The sequence below is a fragment of the Micropterus dolomieu genome, unplaced genomic scaffold (genome assembly GCF_021292245.1).
Source record: "Micropterus dolomieu isolate WLL.071019.BEF.003 ecotype Adirondacks unplaced genomic scaffold, ASM2129224v1 contig_14465, whole genome shotgun sequence".
Classification (NCBI taxonomy): Eukaryota; Metazoa; Chordata; class Actinopteri; order Centrarchiformes; family Centrarchidae; genus Micropterus; species Micropterus dolomieu.
In genome coordinates, this window is record NW_025743451.1 from 77,484 (window position 1) to 101,398 (window position 23,915).

The 23,915-nt window shown below is 38.7% G+C and overlaps 1 protein-coding gene across 6 annotated transcripts in view; it reads left to right on the top strand.

The window, feature by feature from the left end:
- The window catches only part of LOC123966867 (putative histone-lysine N-methyltransferase PRDM6), a 43,202-nt gene that overhangs the window by 14,034 nt on the left and 5,253 nt on the right, over positions 1-23,915 (top strand). The window contains exons 1-3 of one of the 6 annotated variants that reach the window (XR_006824093.1): positions 5,629-5,748; positions 22,538-22,665; positions 22,813-22,822. Coding sequence is in view for 1 of the 6 variants with exons in the window: in XM_046042961.1 (XP_045898917.1) it covers positions 22,538-22,665 (128 nt within the window). In the remaining 5 variants the exon portion in view is untranslated. Of the gene's footprint in view, positions 1-5,628; positions 5,777-20,775; positions 21,165-21,471; positions 21,526-22,537; positions 22,668-22,812; positions 22,823-23,915 lie in introns of those variants that run through there. The other 5 variants (XR_006824095.1, XR_006824094.1, XR_006824091.1 and 2 more) reach the window with 5 other exon arrangements.

Here is a 23,915-nt window from a genome sequence, read left to right on the forward strand (position 1 = left end):
GTGCCTCAGTGCTCATGTGTTCAACGAGTGAAACATATTGAATTTGATTTATTTATTTGATTGTTTGAGGCCTTTACACATGTGACCACTCTCTTCTGCTGTATCTACACTTTGAGAAAACAGACATTTTGGGGCATTTTACTGCAGGTCTTGGAAAGAATTAAAAAGCACTAAATTCAGTTGCCTCACAAAAAAAAACTCAAACTGTCGGAAAAATAATTTACAAGTATTGTTATTTGTGCGTATGGAATTACAGAAGACGTTCAACACCTCTTAACTAAAAGTGAATTGTGCTGCAGGAAACTGTTCATTTTTAGTGTCAGCCAGCACCGTCAGACCTGCAGCAAACAAACTGCTAGCTACAGTAGCTAAGAAGGACAAGTGAAGATTTTTAGCAAACTTAAATTAATTTACCATTAATCCATCCCTTTTGTGCCACCTTTTCAAGTCCTGGTCGCATTTATTTAATTAGTTATATCATTAGAAATTATAGTTAATACTGCTGGGAAGTACAGAAAAATGTGATTTAATCATAAATAAATCTAGGTCAAGAAGTCCATACTGGTTTTCCGTCGTATTTTCATACTTGTAAGAAGGTTTAAAAAAGTCTTAAATTTAACTTGGTGAACCTGCAGAAACCCTCTACTGGCTGTTCTGTGATTATATGTGCATATAGTACATGTTTATGTTCAGTTTTTGCAAGTGTATTTGAGTGAGTGTGTGTACGTGTGCTTGTGGTCAGCATCATGTCACCTCGCAGTCCATTGATCAGAGCAGATTGTATTTACATACAGTGGCAGGAGAAAGTCAATGTGGCAGTTATAAACAGCTGCATTAGCATTAGAGGGGATGGGACGGGGGGAGTGAGGGATGCTGGGAGACAGAGAGATAGATGAGTCCCTTGTGGCCGAGCTGGTAAAGGTCAGTCAGACGTCGGTTGACCGGACATCAGTCTCTCTGCTGTTCATCCGCAGCAGGACATCAGGAGGGGAGGGTGGGTGGAGATGGGCTGGGGGTGGGCTGCAGAGGCTCAGAGGCTCAGAGGTCAGAGGTCGGGGCAGCATGCAAGACATCATAGGCCAAGTCCAGCAGGAGCAAGGAGCTTGTCATATCAGGATTTGTGCATCAAACAGAGAACATGAAAGAGCTGAGTTCACTGACGGGAGGATTTAGTAACGCGGACTTTTCAGTACAGAAACATCTACAGTCACTGGCCAGGATTCACCCAATCACCCGCCGCCCATCACTTTCTGGGTGATAATCGGGTTAGCTACTTAGCACAAATCAGATTTGATGGGATACATTTATGGAACCATCCTCGAGTTCAAGATGAGAATCAAAAATATCATGAGGTTTTACAGGAAGAGAAAAGATGCATTTTTATTAAAAAAAACACACAAATGTGACACATTTACTTGAAGAGATGGTAGAACAATGACTACAGGGGCACTGAGTTAGAACGTTAAAAGATGTTTTTTATCCCCTTGACTTACAATAAAAAAAATTATTTGTGTTTTCATTTGCTTTCAAGCTGATGTTAAATTAGGTGAAGATTGTTAATTTGTCTATAGAACACAGAAAAGATATAAATTCAGGTATGATATATATATGATGCAAATTAGCGACAACAGGCATAAACGAGAAACCAGGGCTTGCAAAAGGTTCCTAGGTTTTGTAATGAAAATGCACAAACAGGTATCCATGCGCTATCTTAGCTTGAAGTCTGAAAGGAATAGGTGTGATGCGAATTCGCGACAATCGACATCAAGGGGTTATTTACTCCTGAACAGGAAATGACTCTGGATTCATGAGGCAGTATTTAAAGTGATCCTCCAACCTCTGACTCTTTCTTTTGAGTGTGAAATATTTTCCATTTTCTACACATACTTAATTCATAAAATATTACTTTTTTCTATTTCTTTTTGCTTTTTTATTTTGTAATATTATGACTCTTCTCAATATTAGAACTTTATTCTCATAGTAGACAACTTTCCCCCCAAAATATTATTTAAAAAAGAGATTTGTAGTAACTGTCATCATTTGTTTTAGATTAGTAGATGATAAGTGAATATCCAACCATTGACATTCAGTGCATTAGCCAGACTAGCAATATATTTATTGAATATTGAAATATAATTATGTAAATCAGTTTGTATGATTCTCAGTTGCATTTGTTCAACCCTGGATTTTAGAGATTTGTTATGTTTTTGCTCTGTCTTTCTGCTGCCAGAGTGATAAAGTGACTTTTCTTTCCAAATGTAGTTTAGTGTATTTATTTATTTAAACATTTTCAATTAAAGAATTGCCCCATTCCTATAAGAGTACCATAGTCAAACCTTTCTTCAGTTCAGGAAAAATTCTTGTTGTAAACACTACAATGAGATAAGTGAATATTTTAAATAGTAAGCTAAAGATTTGTGAATATGCAAAAACACCAGAGTAAATTACCCACATTATTTTCCAGCTCAGGACCGAGTCCGAGTCTGATTTAAACATCCTTGCACAGTTGTTGTATTTGGACCCAGCAGAGTCCATCTGGGATTTACTGTGGGGTTTCAAACCAGCCTTTGAAGCCCTGGGCCCTGGAGAAATGCTGATCCGATTAACCGGCTCTAACCATCGGCAGATCATCGGCTGCCGGGCTAAAACCGGTCATTAGGCCTATTGATGAAGAAGCTTTACACACAGATCCCATTAAAAGTCACTGGTTGTTAAACTCGCTTATTGATGCCCCCCAAAACAGAAAGAGATATTTTTCCTATAGCCAATCAGGGAGCTTGTGTCATGTTGTCTATGGTGTCCAGGAAGGGCCACTTTTAATTAAGACACTTGCCGTTACGTCTGGGTGGAACAGTGGAGGATTTTCTGGTGCTGCAGTATTTCATGGCTCGACAAATTGATGTCCTCGGAGGCAGAGCTCAGTGTCTGTGTTTATGGAGGAATAACTTTTTAACTATCTGACCTGGAGCGATATCACTCACTGCTTCTGTACTGTGGTAAAGAGTCACCAGATAGAGTCTTTATACGCAATACTCACGTAATATAGAAATATTATTTATAATCCCATACATGTGGTCTAATGTAGGAAGCACATTTAAAGCACATTTTTGACAGAATCCATTATAGTTAAATGTTAGTTTGGTTCTAAAACAATTAGTTTTTCATTGTTCTTTCTCTGGTTCCACTTTGTCTAATGTGAGGATTTGTTGCTTTTCCCTGTTTTATATCGTTGTAAACTGAATGTATTTGGATTTTGGACTTGGACTTGAAATTTGAAGACATCATCTTGATGTCTGGGAAATATTCCTGTTTTTCACTGTTTTCTGTCATTTAATAAACTAAATTATTAATTGTTTTATTTTGGAATAATGACCGACAAATTATTGATAATGAACATAATTGCTAGTTGTAAATAGTAGCAACATACATTTAGTTACTTCCTTACTTTACTGTCCTGTAATACATGTTTTACTTAGATTGAACAAGGGTTTTCAGTAAAATGTGTTTAAGTTTCCAAAGTAAGGAAAGAAAGAAACAAGAAAGGAAGGAAAAAGAGTAAAAAGAAAAAATGAAGGAAAGAAATAAAGTGACAGAAAGAAAATGATGAATCAAACTAGAGAATGAAGAAAACGAAGAGAAAACAGAAGTAAAGAGAAAAAAAGAGAAGCAAGAACGAAATGGGGAGTAGAGAAGGAAAGGCAAAAGGAAGGACAAGAAGAAAGATTATATTAATGATATTTTCTGATTTTAAATGTAAAATCTGAATCTTCAAAGGAAGGTTTTTGTAAGTTGGCTTACAGAAATAACAATTCTTAAATCACCATATTTCTTCTTTAAGTTACAGTTTCTGTGTTGACTGGAAACGACGTCGACGGCAAAGATACTCACTTGCCACTGACTGGTATCGAAAAAACAAAAGCCAGCCAGCAGGATGTCAAACAGCAGGAAGAGAACAAAACAGTAATTTATTCTAATAATTAGTTACTCCAGCCTTGAGATAAATATAGCAGAGCCTCTGACATGTAGTAAAGAACCAGAATAGCAGACGTGTACTGAGTAGCATACACATTTGTCTAACCGTACTTATTTAGGGAAGGCAGTTTCTTATTTTCTCCCTGCCTGGGTCTTCCAGAGGATTCGAACCGTTGACCTCCCGGTCCGAAGCCCAAGTCCGCCCTGATTGAAAAGAATTTGCAGTAAAAACATGAATGTCCTGAAGTCGCAGCTCTGACCTCCTCCTCTGGGGTTTTACAGGAGTTTTCTTTTGGACAGATCTGAGACTGGACGAGCTGTCAGCGCAGAGTCAGTGAAAACAGCCCCAAACATCGTAACTTCAGAGCAGCAAAGAAAGGAAAACTTTAGCTGCACAGTTTGAGGCAAAATATTTTGTTAGTGTTGGATGTTGATGAGACACATGAGGATTCAGAAAATTCCAATTTGCCTGTTGGTATCTTGGCTTTTTACATCTTCATTTTAGCCAGATGAATCAATTTTCTTTGCCTGTTTCTTGTAACTGAATCACTTCGTTCTGTCTATTTGTGTTTGTCTGTCTGTCCATCATCGTATTCCCGTTGTATTCCCAACAGAATTCCCATTGACTTTGTGTTTTCAGTGGTTTGCGGTTACAGTGTCCAGTGAAGGCTTTGTAATGTTTTCTTGACTGATGTCATTATTTAATGTTTGTGTAACTCTGCATTCTGGATTTTATTAAAGGGTCTCATCGCCATTGACATCATTACATGATCATTAATGGTTTCATGTCAAATTACATGTTTTGGTCTCCTGTTGCTTGGATTTCAGTGAGGCATTCGAGTTTTATTGGTGGAATTTTTGAATAAAAGCACCAATGACCACACTGATTTCATGCAGCCATTCAGTCGAGTTTATCTGCAGAGTCTTGAGAACTCGAGGCCCCTGGACACAGTGACAAGAGAAAAGTCCTGTCAGCAGCTTCCACAATGCAGTGATACTTAAAATATAGTGATGTAATGACAATCCCAGTCCAGAGCAACTGGAAGGACTAGAAAAAGTGGAACATTACAGTACATTCATCGAGTCCGAAGAATTTGTTGTGGAAATTAAGTCAAGTCACTTTTAAAGCATAAGCCCGGTGTTATGATTTTCTCTAAATACTTTCTCCTACTGAAGATGTAAATCTTTAAACAACATCACCTCACAAATATATAGTGACATTTTTAAAAGGCTTATTTATTCTTAAAGGGGTTATTTCCTAAAGCAGTGGTCACTGTAGTGCATTTGTTGGCGACTATTTTCAGCGGCGGATGAATCCACATTTGGTACTCTAGTGAGTATTTGTCCAATCAAAACTGTGCAGATCAGAACTATAGTTGACTGGAACTGAGGTTATCTAGAAAGTGTTGTGGGGGTTTAAAAAAAATATTCCTGGCTCCCGGGAGATCATGTGACCTAAAGGTCAGACTGTGGCCACTATAAACCAGCACTCAGGCCAAGCTGTTTGGTTAAACCCACTCGGTGAATCAGGTTAACTCAGTTCATTTCTCCTCTCTGTGTGACATCACCCTGTGGGCATGGTAACCACGGGGGTTCCAGAACAAAGACTGGGGTTTTCCATCTGGACCTTCATTTTAGAATAATACAGAGTGTGTGTCTACATGTGTGTAGTCTCTTCATAATCCAGCAGCATGTTTGATCAGAGTGTTTTCACACAGCGATAGAGCCGCTGGTTGTTTCCTCTCCTGTGTCGGTGTCTGTTGGGGCTTCACATGAGTGAGTGTGATCAGCTACGGTACAAACGGTAACATGTTCTCTTCGTGTCAGAGGTTTGAAATCATCTCTGGATGTTTGAAGTCTTCTGTAAGATCACTTTATTGGCATGATCGCTAAACAATAATACTCCCATAACAACCATCACACATTACTTTGTTTGGAAGTATCTACCCTTTAATATGTACAGGACTGTTGTATGGAAATATTCGGTTTAGATAATTTTGGCAACTATGTAATAAACTACTTTTATTTAGTCAGGTATTGGATTAGTTGGACTAGCCAGTAACAGACAGTCCCATCTGTCTATTTGATCAGTAAAAAATGAATTTACAGAAAATGTTATGTGTAAGGCTACAGATGAACAAATGGATTTATTATTACATACACCGTGATGGAAGATGTTATCTTCATCGTCCCTACAGATAGGCAAGTTAGATGGGTGGGTGGTATTGGTAGATGAGGTACAACTAGGTCCTTGTCAAGGTCCTTGAGATTAGTAAGTTGGGGGTTCTTCTATTGGTTGTTGTTACCTTGTATGGATGCTGTTACCTCAATCCTGTGGATGGTGGTACCTTAGTTCTGTGGGTGGTGGGACCCCAGTCCTGTAGGTGGCGGTACCTTAGTTCTGTGGGTGGTAGGACCCCAGTCCTGTAGGTGGCGGTACCTTAGTTCTGTGGGTGGTAGGACCCCAGTCCTGAGGGTGGCGGTACCTTAGTTCTGTGGTAGGTAGGATCCCAGTCCTGTAGGTGGCGGTACCTTAGTTCTGTGGGTGGTGGGACCCCAGTCCTGTGGGTGGCGGTACCTTAGTTCTGTGGGTGGTAGGACCCCAGTCCTGTGGGTGGCGGTACCTTAGTTCTGTGGGTGGTGGGACCCCAGTCCTGTGGGTGGCGGTACCTTAGTTCTGTGGGTGGTAGGACCCCAGTCCTGTGGGTGGCGGTACCTTAGTTCTGTGGGTGGTGGGACCCCAGTCCTGTGGGTGGCGGTACCTTAGTTCTGTGGGTGGTAGGACCCCAGTCCTGTGGGTGGCGGTACCTTAGTTCTGTGGGTGGTAGGACCCCAGTCCTGTAGGTGGCGGTACCTTAGTTCTGTGGGTGGTAGGACCCCAGTCCTGTGGGTGGCGGTACCTTAGTTCTGTGGGTGGTGGGACCCCAGTCCCGTGGGTGGCGGTACCTTAGTTCTGTGGGTGGTGGGACCCCAGTCCCGTGGGTGGCGGTACCTTAGTTCTGTGGGTGGTGGGACCCCAGTCCTGTGGGTGGCGGTACCTTAGTTCTGTGGGTGGTGGGACCCCAGTCCCGTGGGTGGCGGTACCTTAGTTCTGTGGGTGGTGGGACCCCAGTCCCGTGGGTGGCGGTACCTTAGTTCTGTGGGTGGTAGGACCCCAGTCCTGTGGGTGGCGGTACCTTAGTTCTGTGGGTGGTAGGACCCCAGTCCTGTAGGTGGCGGTACCTTAGTTCTGTGGGTGGTGGGACCCCAGTCCTGTGGGTGGTGATACCCCAGTCCTGAGGTTGGCGGTGCGTGACGCTCTGCTGCTCCTCGCTGCTTTTCCTTGTTGTATAAGAAAGCAGCAGCTCTGCCTTCAGACAGGAACTGGCTGCTGTTGATGCTGAGGTGAATCAGGGTCGGTTATCCAAATATTATCCATTTCTCCGACCGATTATTGCCCCTATGGTTTATGAGTTGGCCAGCTGCTTGCTGAAAACACAGTTTCAGATGGTGACATGACTCTCACTGGATGAGTGGAGGCCCAGGCTGTTGCTCTTGGGCACGGTGGCGGCGATGGCGGCGATGGCAGCAGGTTTATGAGGCTTACTGCTGAAAAATGGACTCCTCACCGACAGGTTGTGTTTAAGAAAATTGGTGGACTAAATACCAGCTTGTCACAGACAGGATGAACGAGGAGAAGTCTGTCTTTATTTTGGTTTTATACAACCTTCAATTCTTTTACCTCGCAAGTCAGCCATGAACAAGCTCTGTGGTTACGGAAGATTTAACATCCAGAGAATAGAATGAGGTGGATGTGCTGAGGGCGAACAGATGGCTTTCTCTCTATTAGGATACTGAGCAGGATGAGGAAGAGTAGGAGTCAGGAAGAGGGATGGATGAGACAAAGGAGGAAAAACTGAGGATTTTGAGGATGAGGAGGAATTGCAAGACAAAAAGGAAATAAAGCTGGAGATGTGGATTTAACATAAAGCAGGCCAGGACGGTTTAAAGAGATTTAAGATACATTTTTGACAATTTGTTATCCACACAGGAAGCCTCATGTTTGCTATGAGTCTATAGCAAGAGTTCAATTAGTTATGTGCATTTTTTTGGCAACACTTGTTATTTTAGTGCAGTTTGGAGTTGGTTTGAAGGGTAGGCTTGGTGTTGTATGTTTTTCTTTTCATCAGCAAATCCCATGAAAAGACCAAAACCAACAATGTGTTAGTTCGTCTCTCAATTCTTTCTGGCTTGCTGTCTGTGGCTCTCGGCTCCTACAAGCTACGCATCGGTTCCTACTGAAGGCGGAAATCCTTTCAAAAAAACAGCTCGGTAAAATAAGTTAAAAAATTTTAAAAAGCTCAATAATATCCTAAAACAGTTTGCCACTGTAGTTTTTATCAAAGGTTACTCAAACAGGTAGAAATATTTGGTGGGGACTATTTTAAGCAGTGAATTAATCCACATTTGGTTCTCTAGTGAGTATTTGGGGCTACAGGAGGGTTGTTGTTTTGTTTTTTTTACCACAATGGAGCTGTTGGAAACATCGGGCTTTGGATACACGTAATACCTGTTAGTAGACACATTCCAAGTTGGTTTGGCTCTGCACAGAGGATTTCTTGGAGAAAAAAATGTTAAATGTTCTTTTTCATGAGCTGTTCACACTATTTTGTCACCTGAGGGAGGATGAGACACACTAACATTAGGAAAAGGAGGAAGAGGTGAAGGAGGAAGGAGAAGGGGAGGAGGGAGTGAGGATGAGACATGGTAAGATAAGGAGAAGGAGGAGGAGGAGGAGGAGGAGGCAGATGAAGAGAGCAGATAACAGTAGTATTAGTGGACTTTCATTGATTAGCTGTAGAACAGAAGTGTGTGAGCATTGATCGGCTCTCAGGAACAGTTTTACAGGATTTGGACTGAATAAGAAGATGAAGAAGACAACAGCGTGTTCTGTAAAGAAAGAGACGAAGAAGACTGACAGTCTGCCTTTTTCTGATGCTGATGTTCTGACTGTAGATCCAGCTGAGTGGTTACTGAGCATATAAACATCTTTTATACTGATGAGAAAAACAGCTGACTGGTCAGTTTGATGTCTAAATGAAACAAATCTGTGTTTTTAAAATGCCTTTAACTGTTGCATTGACCAAGATAACCAATCAGAAACTACAGCACACCATCCTATAGCTCTACTTACCTGTTTAGTATCGTGTGCCTGCAGATTTCAAAAGCCCTTTCAGGCAAGTGTGTGATTTTGGGCAATATAAGATTAACTTGACAATCATGTCATGTTGGACAGTACAGCTGAAAGTGTGGACTGATTTGAAATTCGGTGTGTTCATGTGCTTGTTGGAAGCTCTGACATCTGATATTTGAGACTTGATTGCAACACAGAGACCTTTTTTTTTGCAAGAACATCTCAAAAAGTATGTTATCCTTTTCAAGGCATCCAGAGAATTTTATTCTCTGACAGCGGCTCATGAATGCAGCACTTTTCAGCACCTGACTCTCAATCCTTAAAATTTCCACCAGTACTTGAATGCACCACAACAGCAGCAAGAACACTGCTCTTCAGTTCGTCAGTACCAGGGGTTATTAAAATGCGGGGGCAAGTTGCGCGGGCAATTGTCAGATTTTCTTGTCACATGAAATGTTCTGTAAATTATGACTCAGTCGTATCATACCGCTCATGTTTAACAAGCCAGAAGTTGATTTTAGTTAATTTTTACAATTTGTATCTCAACACACTCTTAATGGCTGACAATATTTTATTTTTGCGCTCCTGCATTCGCTCCTCTCTTAACGTGTGTCTTTCAAGGTTTTTCTAGGGTTATTTGAGCTTTTGGGCAAAGGGTGTGAGGTTTCTCAGAGGAGAAACCTCCAGTCCAAAACAAAACAAATCATCTTGAGAAAACTTAGAAGGACCCGCTGAACTCTGCTGATGAAGGATTTGAAATGTTTTGTGTGTGAGTGTTGGAACACCTTTAGACATGATAGCTCACAGCTGCATTAGTGACTTGCTGACACACACACACACACGTCACACACCCAGTGATAAATGCATTTAACACACACGCACACTCATCACACACACATCGTCCTCTGATGGCGAAGCAGCCATTTGCATGCCAGTGTTGCTTCAGAGCTGCAGTTAAGTGTTTTGAACTGATAGCTGAGACGCTTTCCTGTCTGGAAACACACTCACACACAGGGTATCTCTGTAGCGTCTGCTTGGTAATAGCGTCTCTCTCTAATAAGGTCGAAAGGTCAAATCACTGTCAGTAAATTTCAGACACACTTTCTGTCTCACACACACTCGCACACACACGCACACACACACACACACACACACACACACACACACACTCAGCTGTTGGTTGAGGTTGTGCAGATCGCTCACCAACAGCTGTCATTCAGAAAGGACGAGTGGCTGTTTAGCACAAAAATGCAAAACAATTAATATTCTTATTTTATCAAATAGACAACACTGAACCCCAAAATGAGGTAAACTCTATGACGTGTCATACAGAGCAGATTCTTTATTATTTGCAATAATCCACTGAAAATCTGTGTTTTAAAGGAATAGTTCAGCATTTTGGGAAATACAACTATTCACTTCAGTATTGCAGAGTTAGATGGTAAGACACCACTCTTATGTCTGTGAGGTCAGTATGAAGCTATAGCCCACAGAGGCTTTTTTTGGTTTTGTAGAGGGCCACTGATAAAAAATATTATAATACTATATATTATTATTATAATTAAATTAATCTTTTTAAATGTCTTGCATTGTATGAACTTTTTGTCTAAGGTCTTCAATGAAAAATAACTACTAGCTAAAGCTGTGGAATACAGTTTTTTTCAATTGCTAACCTGCACTGGTCAAAACTGAAGTCACATTGTCAACACTCTTCACACAGTCAGCGAAACAGAAGTGTATGTGGGCCAAACTGTGAATAATTTTTCATTGCTTTCACACAAAATGCATTCAATGACCACTTTCTCCAAAATCCAAGAACTCTTTTCCCATTACTACTTCACCACCTGTGAAACACTATATATCTGCAGCACATTTTGTGTCCTAAACTGTTAAAAACACGTTCAAAACAAAATGTTTGCAAATTTCCTGCATTTTTGCTGTAGCTGGACAGATATATATATATATACAGAAAATCTTTGCAGAACATTTACATCCATTTTATGTTTTAGTGAAATATGTGTAATGTTTTGAATGTGGTTTTACTGTAAAACTGCAAGCTGAGTGTAAAGCAAGAAAACATGCTTATATTTTAGCAGAATTGGTTCAAGGGGATGGTACATCAATTATAGACTGTGGTCATTGGGTCTCAGGTACCAGTGTTAACTATGTAAACAACCGAAAAAAAGTGTACTGCAGCACTGAAATGTCAGGAACTTCTTTTTTTCCACAAGTAAATTACTGAATGCATTTCTGATTCATTCTTGTAACACATACTATAGTACAGTCAATAAAGTGAAAATATGTTACAGGTTTCTTCCAGTTCTTTTTTCTCAGTCGCTTTGTTTTGGCACATTCAGCACATTTGCAAAACTATTTGTATTGGTAAACTATGGCTAAACTTTTGATGACATTGATTGAAAATGCACAAGCCTGTACTTTTTCTGTATGGCATAGATCAATTTCAACAGTACAGAGTTACAGTAAACATTGCAAGAGATTGGACAGGATTCACAGTTACACAACAAAGAACCAGTATACTGTAATACACTGTGATCAACATGACATACTGTAAGCAATTGATAATGTAGGAAACAGCAGACAAATGTACGTAATAATTTGCATAAATGTGGGTAGGTCAGTGTGGTCTGAGTGATAATGTATGCTTTCTGAGTGGGTATTGTTGCCAGTGTTTTGGCTGAACAAGTTTATTTTGAGGCTTATATGAAGTGTTTTGGTGGTTTGAGTCACTTTTGGAGGTGAGATTAATTGTTTGGCCAGGATGCATGTTGGTAATGCAGACTGTGTGAAGAGTTTTGAAAAAGTGGCTTCAGTTGTGACCATTGCATCTTAGCAATAGAAAAAAACTGTAAATATAGTGTGGTGAAAAGTACTATTTCTCTCTGTAGTGGAGTTGAAGTATAAAGTAAAGTAATGCACCTCGAAAATACTTTTACCAATGTCCTTATAGGCTCTTTAAAACATCTCTGCTTGAGTAAATTCACTCAGTGCAGGTTATAAGCTGTACTATTTCTTGGCAGGGAGCAGTAACTTCCTGGAGTTTCTGCTTGTTGATTAGTGAGCTTTACAGGAGCTGGAAGGTATATTTAGTTACTTTTGGACTGAGCCAGGCTACAAAGTTAACCTAGCTTCCTACGTGAGATACAAACATGAGAGGTATCAATTTAACATCTCTTCCCATAAAACAAATAAGTATGTTGTATTATTCCTTTACAAATCAAACCTTCTAATTAAAATTTTAGATTCTTTCAGATTTTAGTGCAAAATGCAAATAACAAAATATCTGTGATAGATAGTGTGTGTGTGTGTGTGTGTGTGTGTGTGTGTGTGTGTGTGTGTGTGTGTGTTTGGACAGTGACAGAGCAGTAAGTGAAGCACTGACAACAGAGATCAATGACTGAAAGAGAGAGCTGTAATCCACCCTCTTAAAACACACACAGGCTGTAGTGTGTTTTTGTGTGTGTGTGTGTGTGTGTGTGTGTGTGTGTAAGAGAGAGAGAGAGAGTTAATCCTTCCCTCTTTCCTCCACTCCTCTGGTTCTTGTAAATGTAAAGAGGCAGAGACAGATGAGACTCTCCGTCTCTCTGACATCCTTCACTTCAGTTTCACTAAAAAGCTCAAAGTAAATAATCAGTTTCATTCCACTTCCTGTTACTCTGTGACCTCTTCATTAGATCTTAAAAAGAAAATTAATTAGTAACTTGATATAAGTTAAGTACATTTAAATGTATGTGGGAACTTTTTGAATCAGCATCTTGAAGGCTGATTTCTCCTTAAATGTGCCTATAGGATTTCTTTAAATCTCAAAACCCGTTTTCCACTGTGTATGGTGTTTATAACAAATAGATAAGCACCATGGTTTTATGGCTTCTCTGTGAAATGAAAATGTCTTGTACCTCATTTTGTTTATTGCCCCCAAAAGACACATTTTGTATCTTTGGAAACTTTGGATCTGAACAAGAGTTTAAAATACATTTCAGGGATATTAAAAAGTCTGTGTCCATAACATAATTTTTCAGTATTGGACACACCAGACAGTTCTGCAGAGTTAAGCAGAGTCAACATATTATTAGTGAGTTTCTGAAACTGATCAACAAGCTCCTTAACTTGATGAAAATGGATTGTGCCCTTTGAAATTTAGATTGTTTTTAAATTGTTGACTTTTACAAGACACTAGAAAATGATACTTGTGAACAAAAAATAATTTCAAAATACAATTTGGTTTGAGCTGAAACAATCAACAGAATATGGATCCACTTTCTGACAACAGATTCATCTCTCCTTTTCAAGCACACATGCCAAACATTCGCCGCTTCCAGCTTCTCCATTATAAGTATTAGCTGATTTTCTCTGTTTTATATCATTATAAACTAAATATCTTTTGCGTTTGGATTATTGGTTGAACATAACAAAACAGTTGAAGACGTCACGTTGGACTCAAGGAATTTCTGACATTCATTTTCCAATCAAGTTTAAAACAATTAATCCAGAAAATAACTGGCAGAATTATCAATAATGCAAATAATTGTTAGTTAGTTCACTTCTGGAGTTTAACCACCGTTGCTCAAGTTCTTTTGAACAAAGCACTGCACCCTCAGCTCCTCCAGCAGCAGCAGCAGCAGCTCATATGATGTGTGGTCTCAGTGTGTGAATATAAAGCAGTGCGGTGCTGAAAGGGTCATCTGTCCCGGACAAACTGAAGGTCAAACAAAGATAAGTTATTGAGCTTTAAGAAACCGAAGCTGTAACGAAAAAAAATCAAGTTTTGTCATGGCTGTTTTGCTCGGATGGAAAAATGACAGCCGGAGCTGTGAAGTGAAGCCGGCAGCCTGGCGGTGTTTGCAACATTTTCTAGCGGTTGAACTAAACAACATGTTATATTTGGCCGTTTGTCTTGCAGATGGAATTTTGTAGCGATGGATTCGATAAACACAGGCAGCCAAATGTCTTTGACAGAACAGCATCAGGCTGGAAACCAGCTGCTGGTCCGAGAGGCTGGAGTTCGCTGCAGCTTCAGACGTTTCACTGTGCAGTCAGCAGAGGGTCGCTCACAGCTGTTAGTGAGAACACGATTTAACTTCTTATCAGAGTTACTACATTGAAAATATTACTCTGTCAAAACCACGCTGGGACAGTATACAACAGGCATCATGGCAAAATGCATTCATTCACAAATATTAGTATAAAGCACAGTATACACACATGCAGGTATTTGTGTAGCACCTTATTGTATTCTTATTAAGTGTTTTACATGAGGCAAAGAAATGTAAAAGGTAAATGGACTGTACTTAAATTGCACCTTTCTAGTCTTCCAACCTCTCAAAGCACTTTACACTAGAGGGTGACATGGGGGTGGATTTTCACTTCTGTCCTGTCCCACTCCCACATACATACTCTAGTCCCATCCTAATCCCATGAAAGAGTAAAAAAAACTACTCCTGTCCCATCCCAATAATAGAAGAATGACTCCTATGCCATCCCCTTCCCGACAGAAATTTCGGAAATTAGTGTTTATTCATGCATATTTAACAAGTTTCACACATTTATACACTGATTGTAAACCATGTAAGGTGTCAGCTGCACAGAGAGGAGTTCAGTCTTTTGCCCAAGGACACTTCGAGGTGCAGACTGGAGGAGGGATCAATCCACCAGCCTTCAGATTAGTATGTGACCTACTTTACCTACTGAGCCAAGACGATTTGAAAACCCCAATGAAGAGAAAAAAAGAACTGATTAATGTAGCATAAAAGATAATTTGATATTTTTCTTTGTTCAGGAATTTCAGTGTGTCCCTATAAACTATAAATTGTCGGCTGCCAATTGTCAACCATGACTGAATTTCTTAAAGATTAGTTTCAGACTTGGTTGTCTAGTTATATAAATGTACAACACATGTTCTATATTTTACATCCAGCCTGTGGAATTATGTTCATAATGGACAAATCTGCGTTGCACAATCTATGTAGAGTTAGGGTAGATGCAGGAAGTAGTGTGCCCTTCATGGAATCCTCTCTCGTACAACTAACATGTCACCTGGATGCCACCTGTTTTTTATGGTTATGTTTAGGCACATGATATAGCTTTAACCTGCTACTGTACAGTTTTGTTCGTATATCTTTACTGTCAACCTGCTAGTTTAGAGCTTCTTATTGCTTTTAATACAGTGGTCACAGAAAATAACTTTTTTATTATTTATGATGTTAATGTCTGGTAGGCATCTGGTCACACATCTGAACAATGTCTCTGGTTAAAGGTTTAACATCTGTTCTAGATCAGTGCTCAATCTATAGTAGACTGAACAACAACAATACTCTTTATACCACATTTAAACCAACTAACTTTTGGTCCATGCTCTAGACTGCAGAGCTGAGTAAAGTGGAGCAGGACGACACGGGAAGCTGTTAAACATGCTGTGATTTGTTTAAATAGACGTCAGTGACAATGGAGTGCATGGAGAGAACTCTGTTGTGAGGTTTAGGGGAGTCATCGAGCCCCTGCAGGGGAGGACATGGATGACCTGGGGAAAAATACGGAGGGGAAACTAAGTTAAATGAATGTGATTTATTTAGGGAATTTAAAAAAAAAAAGTTGTTGACCTGAATCATTTCTTTTATTTCTAATTAAACTGGGCTGGGACTGGGTTTTATTTTTTGGCCCCCCAGTACAGTAAATGATTGATGAGAATTCAATCGGTTAATGTATGAAGGGAGGCATGAACTTTTTTCAGCTTCTGAAGGTTTCATGACAGAAAACATTGGAGAACCACTGTCATGGCATCATGAAGGATAGCCGACTGAAAGTAACGTTATCGTTACATCCACGGTACTTGATAAAGTTATGTTAGCTTGCATGCCGCTTGCATGTTTTAATTGTTTGTCCCAGCTGTTTTGTTGCAGCTTCCCGTTTATTTAGTCCATAAGTATTTTCCTACCAAGCGCAGGCCTGTAAACAGGTACTTTTGGGTGGCGGAGGAGCTGCATTGCAGGATTCTGCAAGTCGTTGAATAAGACTTTGCATCTAAACTAATTAGTTCATTTGACCTCCTTTCACATTATTGTTTAGTTTTTTATTGTTTCATGAAAATGTAATACATATTGTCATAGTTCTTGCATTCAAGAGTTACTTTTGCGTTTAGTTTTTGTATTTTTTTGTTCATTCGCCAACAAATATTTTTCTTGATAGTTTTCATTGATGAAATTAAAAGTGATTTGTGGTGCCTCTTAACATGAACCTTATCATTGTCCTCTGGTTTTTCCATCCATGCTAGAAAAACTACTCAAAAAAGACTCGGACTCAAAAAAAATAAAGAAGTGTTATAATATAATAGTTTATAAACATCCGCCTGAGGAAAATTGTTTAGTGGGCGCAAGTTTAAGAACCTTTCTGTAGGAGGTCTCATTTAGTCATGGTAGCTAATACTGCTAACGCCTTCTCTATATTCCAAACAAAACAATCACCAAAATACATAATTTCCTTCTTTTACGGCAGAAAAGAACAACCAGGCCGTTGAGTGTACAAAAAGTACAAGATTTATGAGCTGGATACATGTTGACTTTTGTTGTTTTAAAAAGTCACTGATTATTTTGTATATTCATTAGTTAGAATCTCTGTTAAGATGCCTAGTACCATTTGGGTTTATTGAAATAGGTGTTTTAGTGCTGGTTTTACATTTTGAGCGGACACTTCACGTCAGCCAGAGCTTTTGCAGCACTGTGTAGCTTTAACAAAGATATTCTGACTCAGAGTCTCGCAGTAAGAAGCAGGGAATTTAATTTGAAAGATCAGTTTATGATAAACACAACACCTACACATGAAGTAAACAGTGTAAAAGTAATTCAACATGCATGTAAAAAACGAACATAACGCTGTATGCGATAATGAATCAGAATAAGGCAGGAGCGTCTGTAGACAGACAATGACAGACATTAAAGTGCTTACATGCAGAGAATAACAAATGAGGCTGTTTCCTTTGATTCTCACAGTCATTTACAGCATTGATTGTTTGCTGGCTGTATGGACAGCAGAGAGGCCGGCTATTGGCTCAGGTCATCACCTTATAAACGCACTCAACGCCTCCTCAATACAGTCACACTGCATCACCACGGATGGATGGAGGGATAGATTAATAATGAACACAGAGGTTGAGGGACATCGACTCATTTTAACTGCTTCTTATAGCTGTCAATTCGGCAATTTATTTATTCATTTATTGTTTTATTTTTATGTTGCTTTTACACTAAAAGTCCAATTGTAAAAGTCAGATTTTTTAAAATTTTTATAGCAAAAATCACAACTCCAAACTTTCCACACTGGGGAGATAGTTAATAGTAGTAAAAAAGTAAAAAAAAAAAAAAACCAACACAATTTACATGCTTTTCTCCAGAAAAGGGAATGAAATTTTGTTTGCGATGGAAACTAGGGGCTACTAGGACCAGAATCAAACTACAGTATAACACAATAACTGTATTTACTAACTAAAAAGTGAATATATTGTTAAGGTACCTTTAAATTTTTCTATAAAGAAACTAATAAAACGGGGCACAGTTAGCTCTGCTGGTAGAGCGCACTCTACGTACAAGGCTTTTGCCTTTGCTACATGTTGTCCCCTCTTTCACTCCCTCATTTCCTGTCTCTCTCCACCTGTCCTGGTCTCCCTGAGAGGTTGCTGCGGAGTCTCTGGGGAGATTTTCTTGAAGAGGCACTCTGCCAACCCGACACTTCAGGATTTTGAGTTCACTGGTCACGAGGAGTAATGCTTACCTTTCGAAAACAGTTATATAAAGTCTTCTGCGCCTCTGGAAGATCTTTGTCAAGTCTGAGAAAATAAGCCTAGCGATGTCATGTCAATTTTCAAGTCCAAATTTATTTATAAGGCCCGATTTCACAAATTTGCCTCCAAAGGTTTTATAATGTGTACAGCATACAACACCCTCTGTCCTAGATTTAGATGGAGAAACCCCTCACTCCACCCTTTTAACAGGGGGAAAAGGAAGAAAGAGCAGCAGAGGAGGGATCCCTCTAAGAGGACAGACAGACATGCAATAGATGTTGTGTGTTCAGACTAGACCAACACAGTATAATTACAGTATGGACAATCATGATGACAAAATAATAATAAGAACATTGTAAACTACTGCCAAACAGTCCTGAGTCACATTGTCTCCTCTTCACTATGAAGACCTGAAGAGGACATGGTCACTATGGAGACTACAGATTTCAAATAAAAAGTCTGTGTTACAAACTGGAGGCGTATAATATATATGGGTGACTACTAGACAGGAGGAGTTTGACGAAAGAAGCTATGGAGAATTATGGAAAATGTAGGATCCTTTCTTTAAGCTTGTCTGTGGATCAAAAATGTGAGACCCTAACCTCTGTCCTCCTGAGTGAAAGTTGACTTGACACATCCTCCCCAGCACCTCCTTATACAGACTTTGTCGCTCTTTGGCTACGTACTTGTCTTCTTCACGGCCTAACAGAAAAATATGGCTCGTAATAAACTGCTGCATAATCCACCTATACGCCTGTTTTTCTGGTGAGGATAGTCTGCAATCCACACAACTCAATTCCCTGCGGAGTTTTTAAGCTCTGAATTTTACCTTTTGCTTGTTCTCTGGTGTATTGAGTAAAGCGTTTTCTCCACAGGCAACCGTTCAAATCCATTTTCCAATCCATCCATTTTTACAATTAGCTACAGTGGGCGAGGAAATAAAATAAATGGCTCACATCTTCTCTTCTTGCACACCTCTTATGGAGCCCACTGAACTACTTTCTGTCCACAAAACGTCTGATGTCAGCAGGTTTTCAGGTTGGAATCAGTGTGGATTCATTCCAGCTGGATGAGATTTCATACTGCTTACATGCTGCTGATTTCTCATGTCTGGTGTGAAATGTGGTTAGCAATAAGGTAAAATGTAAAGTTTGTCCTGACTGTAGCACTAGAGGAGAGAGGTCATGGGGTCATCAGTAGAAAAAGTAATACTTTCATGACAATTTGACCATTCATTTGAATATTTCATGAGTACAGACCATGATGATCCACAGAAAAGTTTCAGTGCAGACTGGTCGCTGCTTGTTGGCATATGTTGCACTGGTTGGGCTGATGGCTCAGCCTTTTTGCCCTGTAACGAGAGCAGCAAAAGAAAAAAGCTCCTTTGTTTAAATGGAGACTTATTTGGTTTATGTTTCATGTTCGTGCATCTTGTTTCATGTGCTATTTTCCCCTGTTGCTCTGAAGAAGTATTTTTAGACCTCAAAACTTGTTTTTATGACTGAGACGTTGGCAGACGGAGCAGCGAGGCTTTTAAGCAGGTGTAAATCAGGTTTGTATAACGTTTAACACCCAGCAGGCCTGTAATAATCACAGCTTTAGCATGCCTGCGGATAAGAGGCTAATGATTTGTTGCTGAGGCTTGTTTAAAACATTTCAAATCAACTGGAGTTATTTCTTTTTGTTTAAACTGCAAGTGTAGGACTCGACCCTGACCTTAAACTGTAACATGATCACACAATTATGTGATGGATATCTTAAAATGTACATATTTTTGACTTTGTTTTACCATAAATATGCTTGTACTACCCACAGTTTTACAGTTCATCACTTAAACTAATCTTTGGTTATAAATACTCTGGAACAAACTTTTTATTTAACTGAAGGTTGTGTATATTCAGCAAAAAGCAGCATTTGTTGAAGTGAGACTTAACAGCTTTCTAGTTGTTAGCTTGTCTCTTAATTTAAACATCTGATTGTTTTCTCCTCTGTTGTTTTAGATCTGTAATACGTCCTGATGCTTTTAAGTCCAGTGTCTGTTTTTATATTGAAGTCCGACAAATCAAGCACAATCAGAAAAGAGATAACAGACTGTAGCTATATGAATGAAATTACATTTGAAAACTTTCTAAAAAGCAAAGCCAACAACATAGATTAAAAATACAACAACAAAAATAAAGCAAATGAATAAAAAAATCACGGATGGTGCACAGTTTGTCCATAAATAACTTTTTTTTGTGGGGTTTCCCACAATACATAAATCACTGATATTTTAAAATATTGCCTTCTTGCAAAACGGCAATGATGTAATGTCACTCTATCCTCCTTACATTTATGTTCTTTATTAGTTAACCGTCTTTAAACTACGTGGATACACTTAATCATATTTGATCCCACTCCCACTCTATTTGCCCCAGTTTTGTTGTGTGGAAACTATTTAAAAAATGTTGCCAGTAAGAGCTATTTTCATTTTAGTGCTTTATTGAACAGGGACACTAATCATTGATTAACAGAAAACATATGTAAACTGTAAACAAGTAGGAGATGGCTTAGATGATTACTTTTTTTCTGTTGCCCTAGGCCAGATTAAAAAGCCATCATAACAATAGTTTTAAAAGACATGCCATAAATTGGTATGTACAACGTAGTAATTATGCACAGAACTGAACAGTTCTCATCCACAAATAATGCCACTATTAACATGATGGTCAGCTACAACTGATACTAAATAAGTAAATATAAAGAAAAAGGAGCATGATGAGATTTATTTTTTAGATTAACTGATTTTTATTGTTTTGGAGGACAGAACTGAAACATCGCCAAGTAAAACATACATATACATAGCACAGTTTACTTGTGTGTTTATTTTAATGTTTCGATAGGAGGAACCGTAATGTAGTTAATTTTCAGCATGGCAGAGTGATACACGAGTGTTTGGCCGCGGTTTTCTTGTTCAAGTTTGAGGAAGACATCTATGCTGAGTAAATTATTCTTTCTGTGCTTTGCCTTCAAACCGACATTAGGCACCAGTAGTGTGCATCAGTGTTCACCACAAGATTACAGTAACGTTACCTCCCTAAGTGAAACTGTCAAGCGTAATGGCGCGTCTCGACAGAAGAAAACGGGTTTGCTAGCTGCATGTTGCTGGTCTTATTTCCCTCTGTTTTCTTCAGGTTAGTAGCCTTCAAAAGAGCCCGTGTTTTGTCAAAATAATTTCAGTTCAACATAAAGGTGGGTACTGTCCTGTTCCCTTCTCAGATAGACGTGTATTGTGTTTATCTCAGTTACTGAAAAACTCCCCTTCTTATGTCATTCTTAGCTAACTAGCTTTAGCTTAGCTCAGTTAAAATGAACGTGTTGCTGTAAAAAAAGGTAACGTTAACTTAGTGGCTCTCCTACTGCTCATAGCAGGTTGGTATTCACTCTCATGCAATACTTTGAAGTAGTTAAAGGGATGTTTTTTTTCTCTAGCCTCATTTAAACTTCTTCTAGCTAACCTTACAGCAGCTTTCTGACAGGGCTTTCCATGTATTGGCAGGTTGTTAACATGCTAAATGCTGGTTAGCATCCATTCCAGACAGAACTTTACCAGGTAACATTAGGCTGCAAGTCCATCTGTTAAAACTGTAATAAATAACCTGTAAGTCTTTGTATAAACAATGCACTTTATTTAATGTAAGCATGATAAAAAGAGAAACTGAACATTCAGAATTTGAGCTTTATTTTCTGACTGGTTGATGTTGTGTCATAATGGGTAATGCCACTATTAACATGATGGTCAGCTACAATTGATACTAAATAAGTAAAGATAAAGAAAAATGTCCTTCTAACTGTTGTTCTTATTATTTTCTATATTTATATACTTAGAAATATAGTGGTTAAGTCACAATTTACGGGCCTTGCAGTGAGCTGGTGAATCAGACAGGCAATAAATAAAAACCTTTTCCTGCCATGCTTATGCGAGGTTGCAGTTGTTTAGGATCTGTTTTAAAACAGCAGATGTGTAGTGGTCTAATGACTGAGTGTCATATGGTTGTTTTTTTGGCAGCTAGTTGGTTGTGCTCAAGATGTCTTGAGTATTTATGTTGTAACAACTAAAGCTGAAATAATAAGTTGTCTAATCAATCGGAAGAAAATAAATTGGTGATTATTTCAATAATTGATGAATTGTTTGTCTTTTTTATCTATAAAAACCAAACGATTGCTGGTTACAGCCTCTCAAATAATCATCAAGTAAATGAAATACATTAGGGTTTTGGACTGATGATCGGTGTAGCAAGGGGCAAGAGCAGTCACACTACCCCTATTAGAACCAAGGTCTACATACTTACAGGACATCACCTCGGGTACTGGGAAATTCTGACAGCATTTTTCACCATATTTTGAATGTTCATAAAACAAACAAAGAAACTTAATCAGATGTAATAAATGGCACATTAATTGATGATGAAAATAATCTTTGCAGCAGTTGCAGCCCTAGTCATCAATTGCTCAATCTGATTTTGCTGCCCTTTATAGATAAATGTCTGTCTTTAACAGATGTGCTGGGGAGAAAAGTTCATGTACTAATTTCAGTTCTGACACTTTGTATTTGTGTGTTCCAGATCTATGACGCAGAGGGGACGTTACAGCACTTTATTGATGGTAATGATCCCAGTAAGTCGAGCTGGATGAGGTATATCCGCTGTGCCAGACACTGTGGGGAGCAGAACATGATGGTTGTACAGTACAGGTAAGAACAAGTCTTAATTCTTTGACCCACATTTGGTGGATGCTTGTTATCCAAAACTGCCCTCTATAGTACCAGGAGTTTGTGAAAGCACTGTATACCAATACCCTATAATACTAAAATACCATGAAACACATTTTTTTCGTTTAGTTAATTTTAGTAGGCTCCACTTGGAACATTTGGTCTCACCACTGGGGACCCTCAGATGACTGAAAGGAGGGGATTAAGGACAAGAATAGGGGTGATTGACTGTGCTAGAGATACCTATTACATCTCTATTTCAGAACAGTTTCAAAGGATTTGCAGCAGTTGTCAAAAGTTTCTTTAAAAAAATAAATAAATTCAGTTCTTCCCCTCTCTTGATTTTAATTTATGATTATATCAGGTGTATACTTTGAGCTACTTTTTAGTCATCTTATTTTGCACCAGCACCACTGCCTTTAGACCGCTCATGAATAGATGATGTGGTCATACAATTAGATAGGAAAAAATTAAATTTTGGATTTTGGCAGCTTCGGCAAACATTAAAACACCCATCATACCTACAAATGAATGGACTGAATACACCAGTTTCCCCCAGAATTGTCTTATTTAACAAAAACACTTAAGCCGTGAAAGATACTGTAATTACATTAAACCTTTACACATAAGGTCAAATTGGCATCTACAAACTGAAAACCATTAGCAGCTAACACTGTAGTTGCTGCTTCAACAGAATAAGGAATATAGAAATGCTAGACATAACACAGAAATGTACTTCTATAAAGACTACGATTTGCTGGCAAATTTTGATGGCCCGCTTAAATAAGTTAATTCAATGCACAAATGCTACCATGCCCACAATAGAAAGCTTTTGTTAGTTGTCTTACATTACCCTAAGTCAATCAGTGTGGTGTGCACTTCATTTAAAGAAACACGAGAATGCTTTTTAAGAGTTAAGTAGTTGAGAAATGAATTCAAAATGGCTAATAAAAGCACCTCTCCTTACAAAAAAAAATGTATAAATGAAAAATCATCATAAAACTGAGTGACTCATTTACAATATTAAAATCAGTTATTATAAATGAGTTATTGCACTAGCAAGCACATTTTTAACAACACAAACAAAAATACTAAAACAACTACAACAAATTAAAAATGTTTGCATTAAATTTGCTTAACAAAGTATGTAGAAAAAACTAATAAAATAAATATAAAGTTTAACCAAAAAACAAAACAGTAAATCTTTTTATAGTAGGAATGTGTGAAAAACA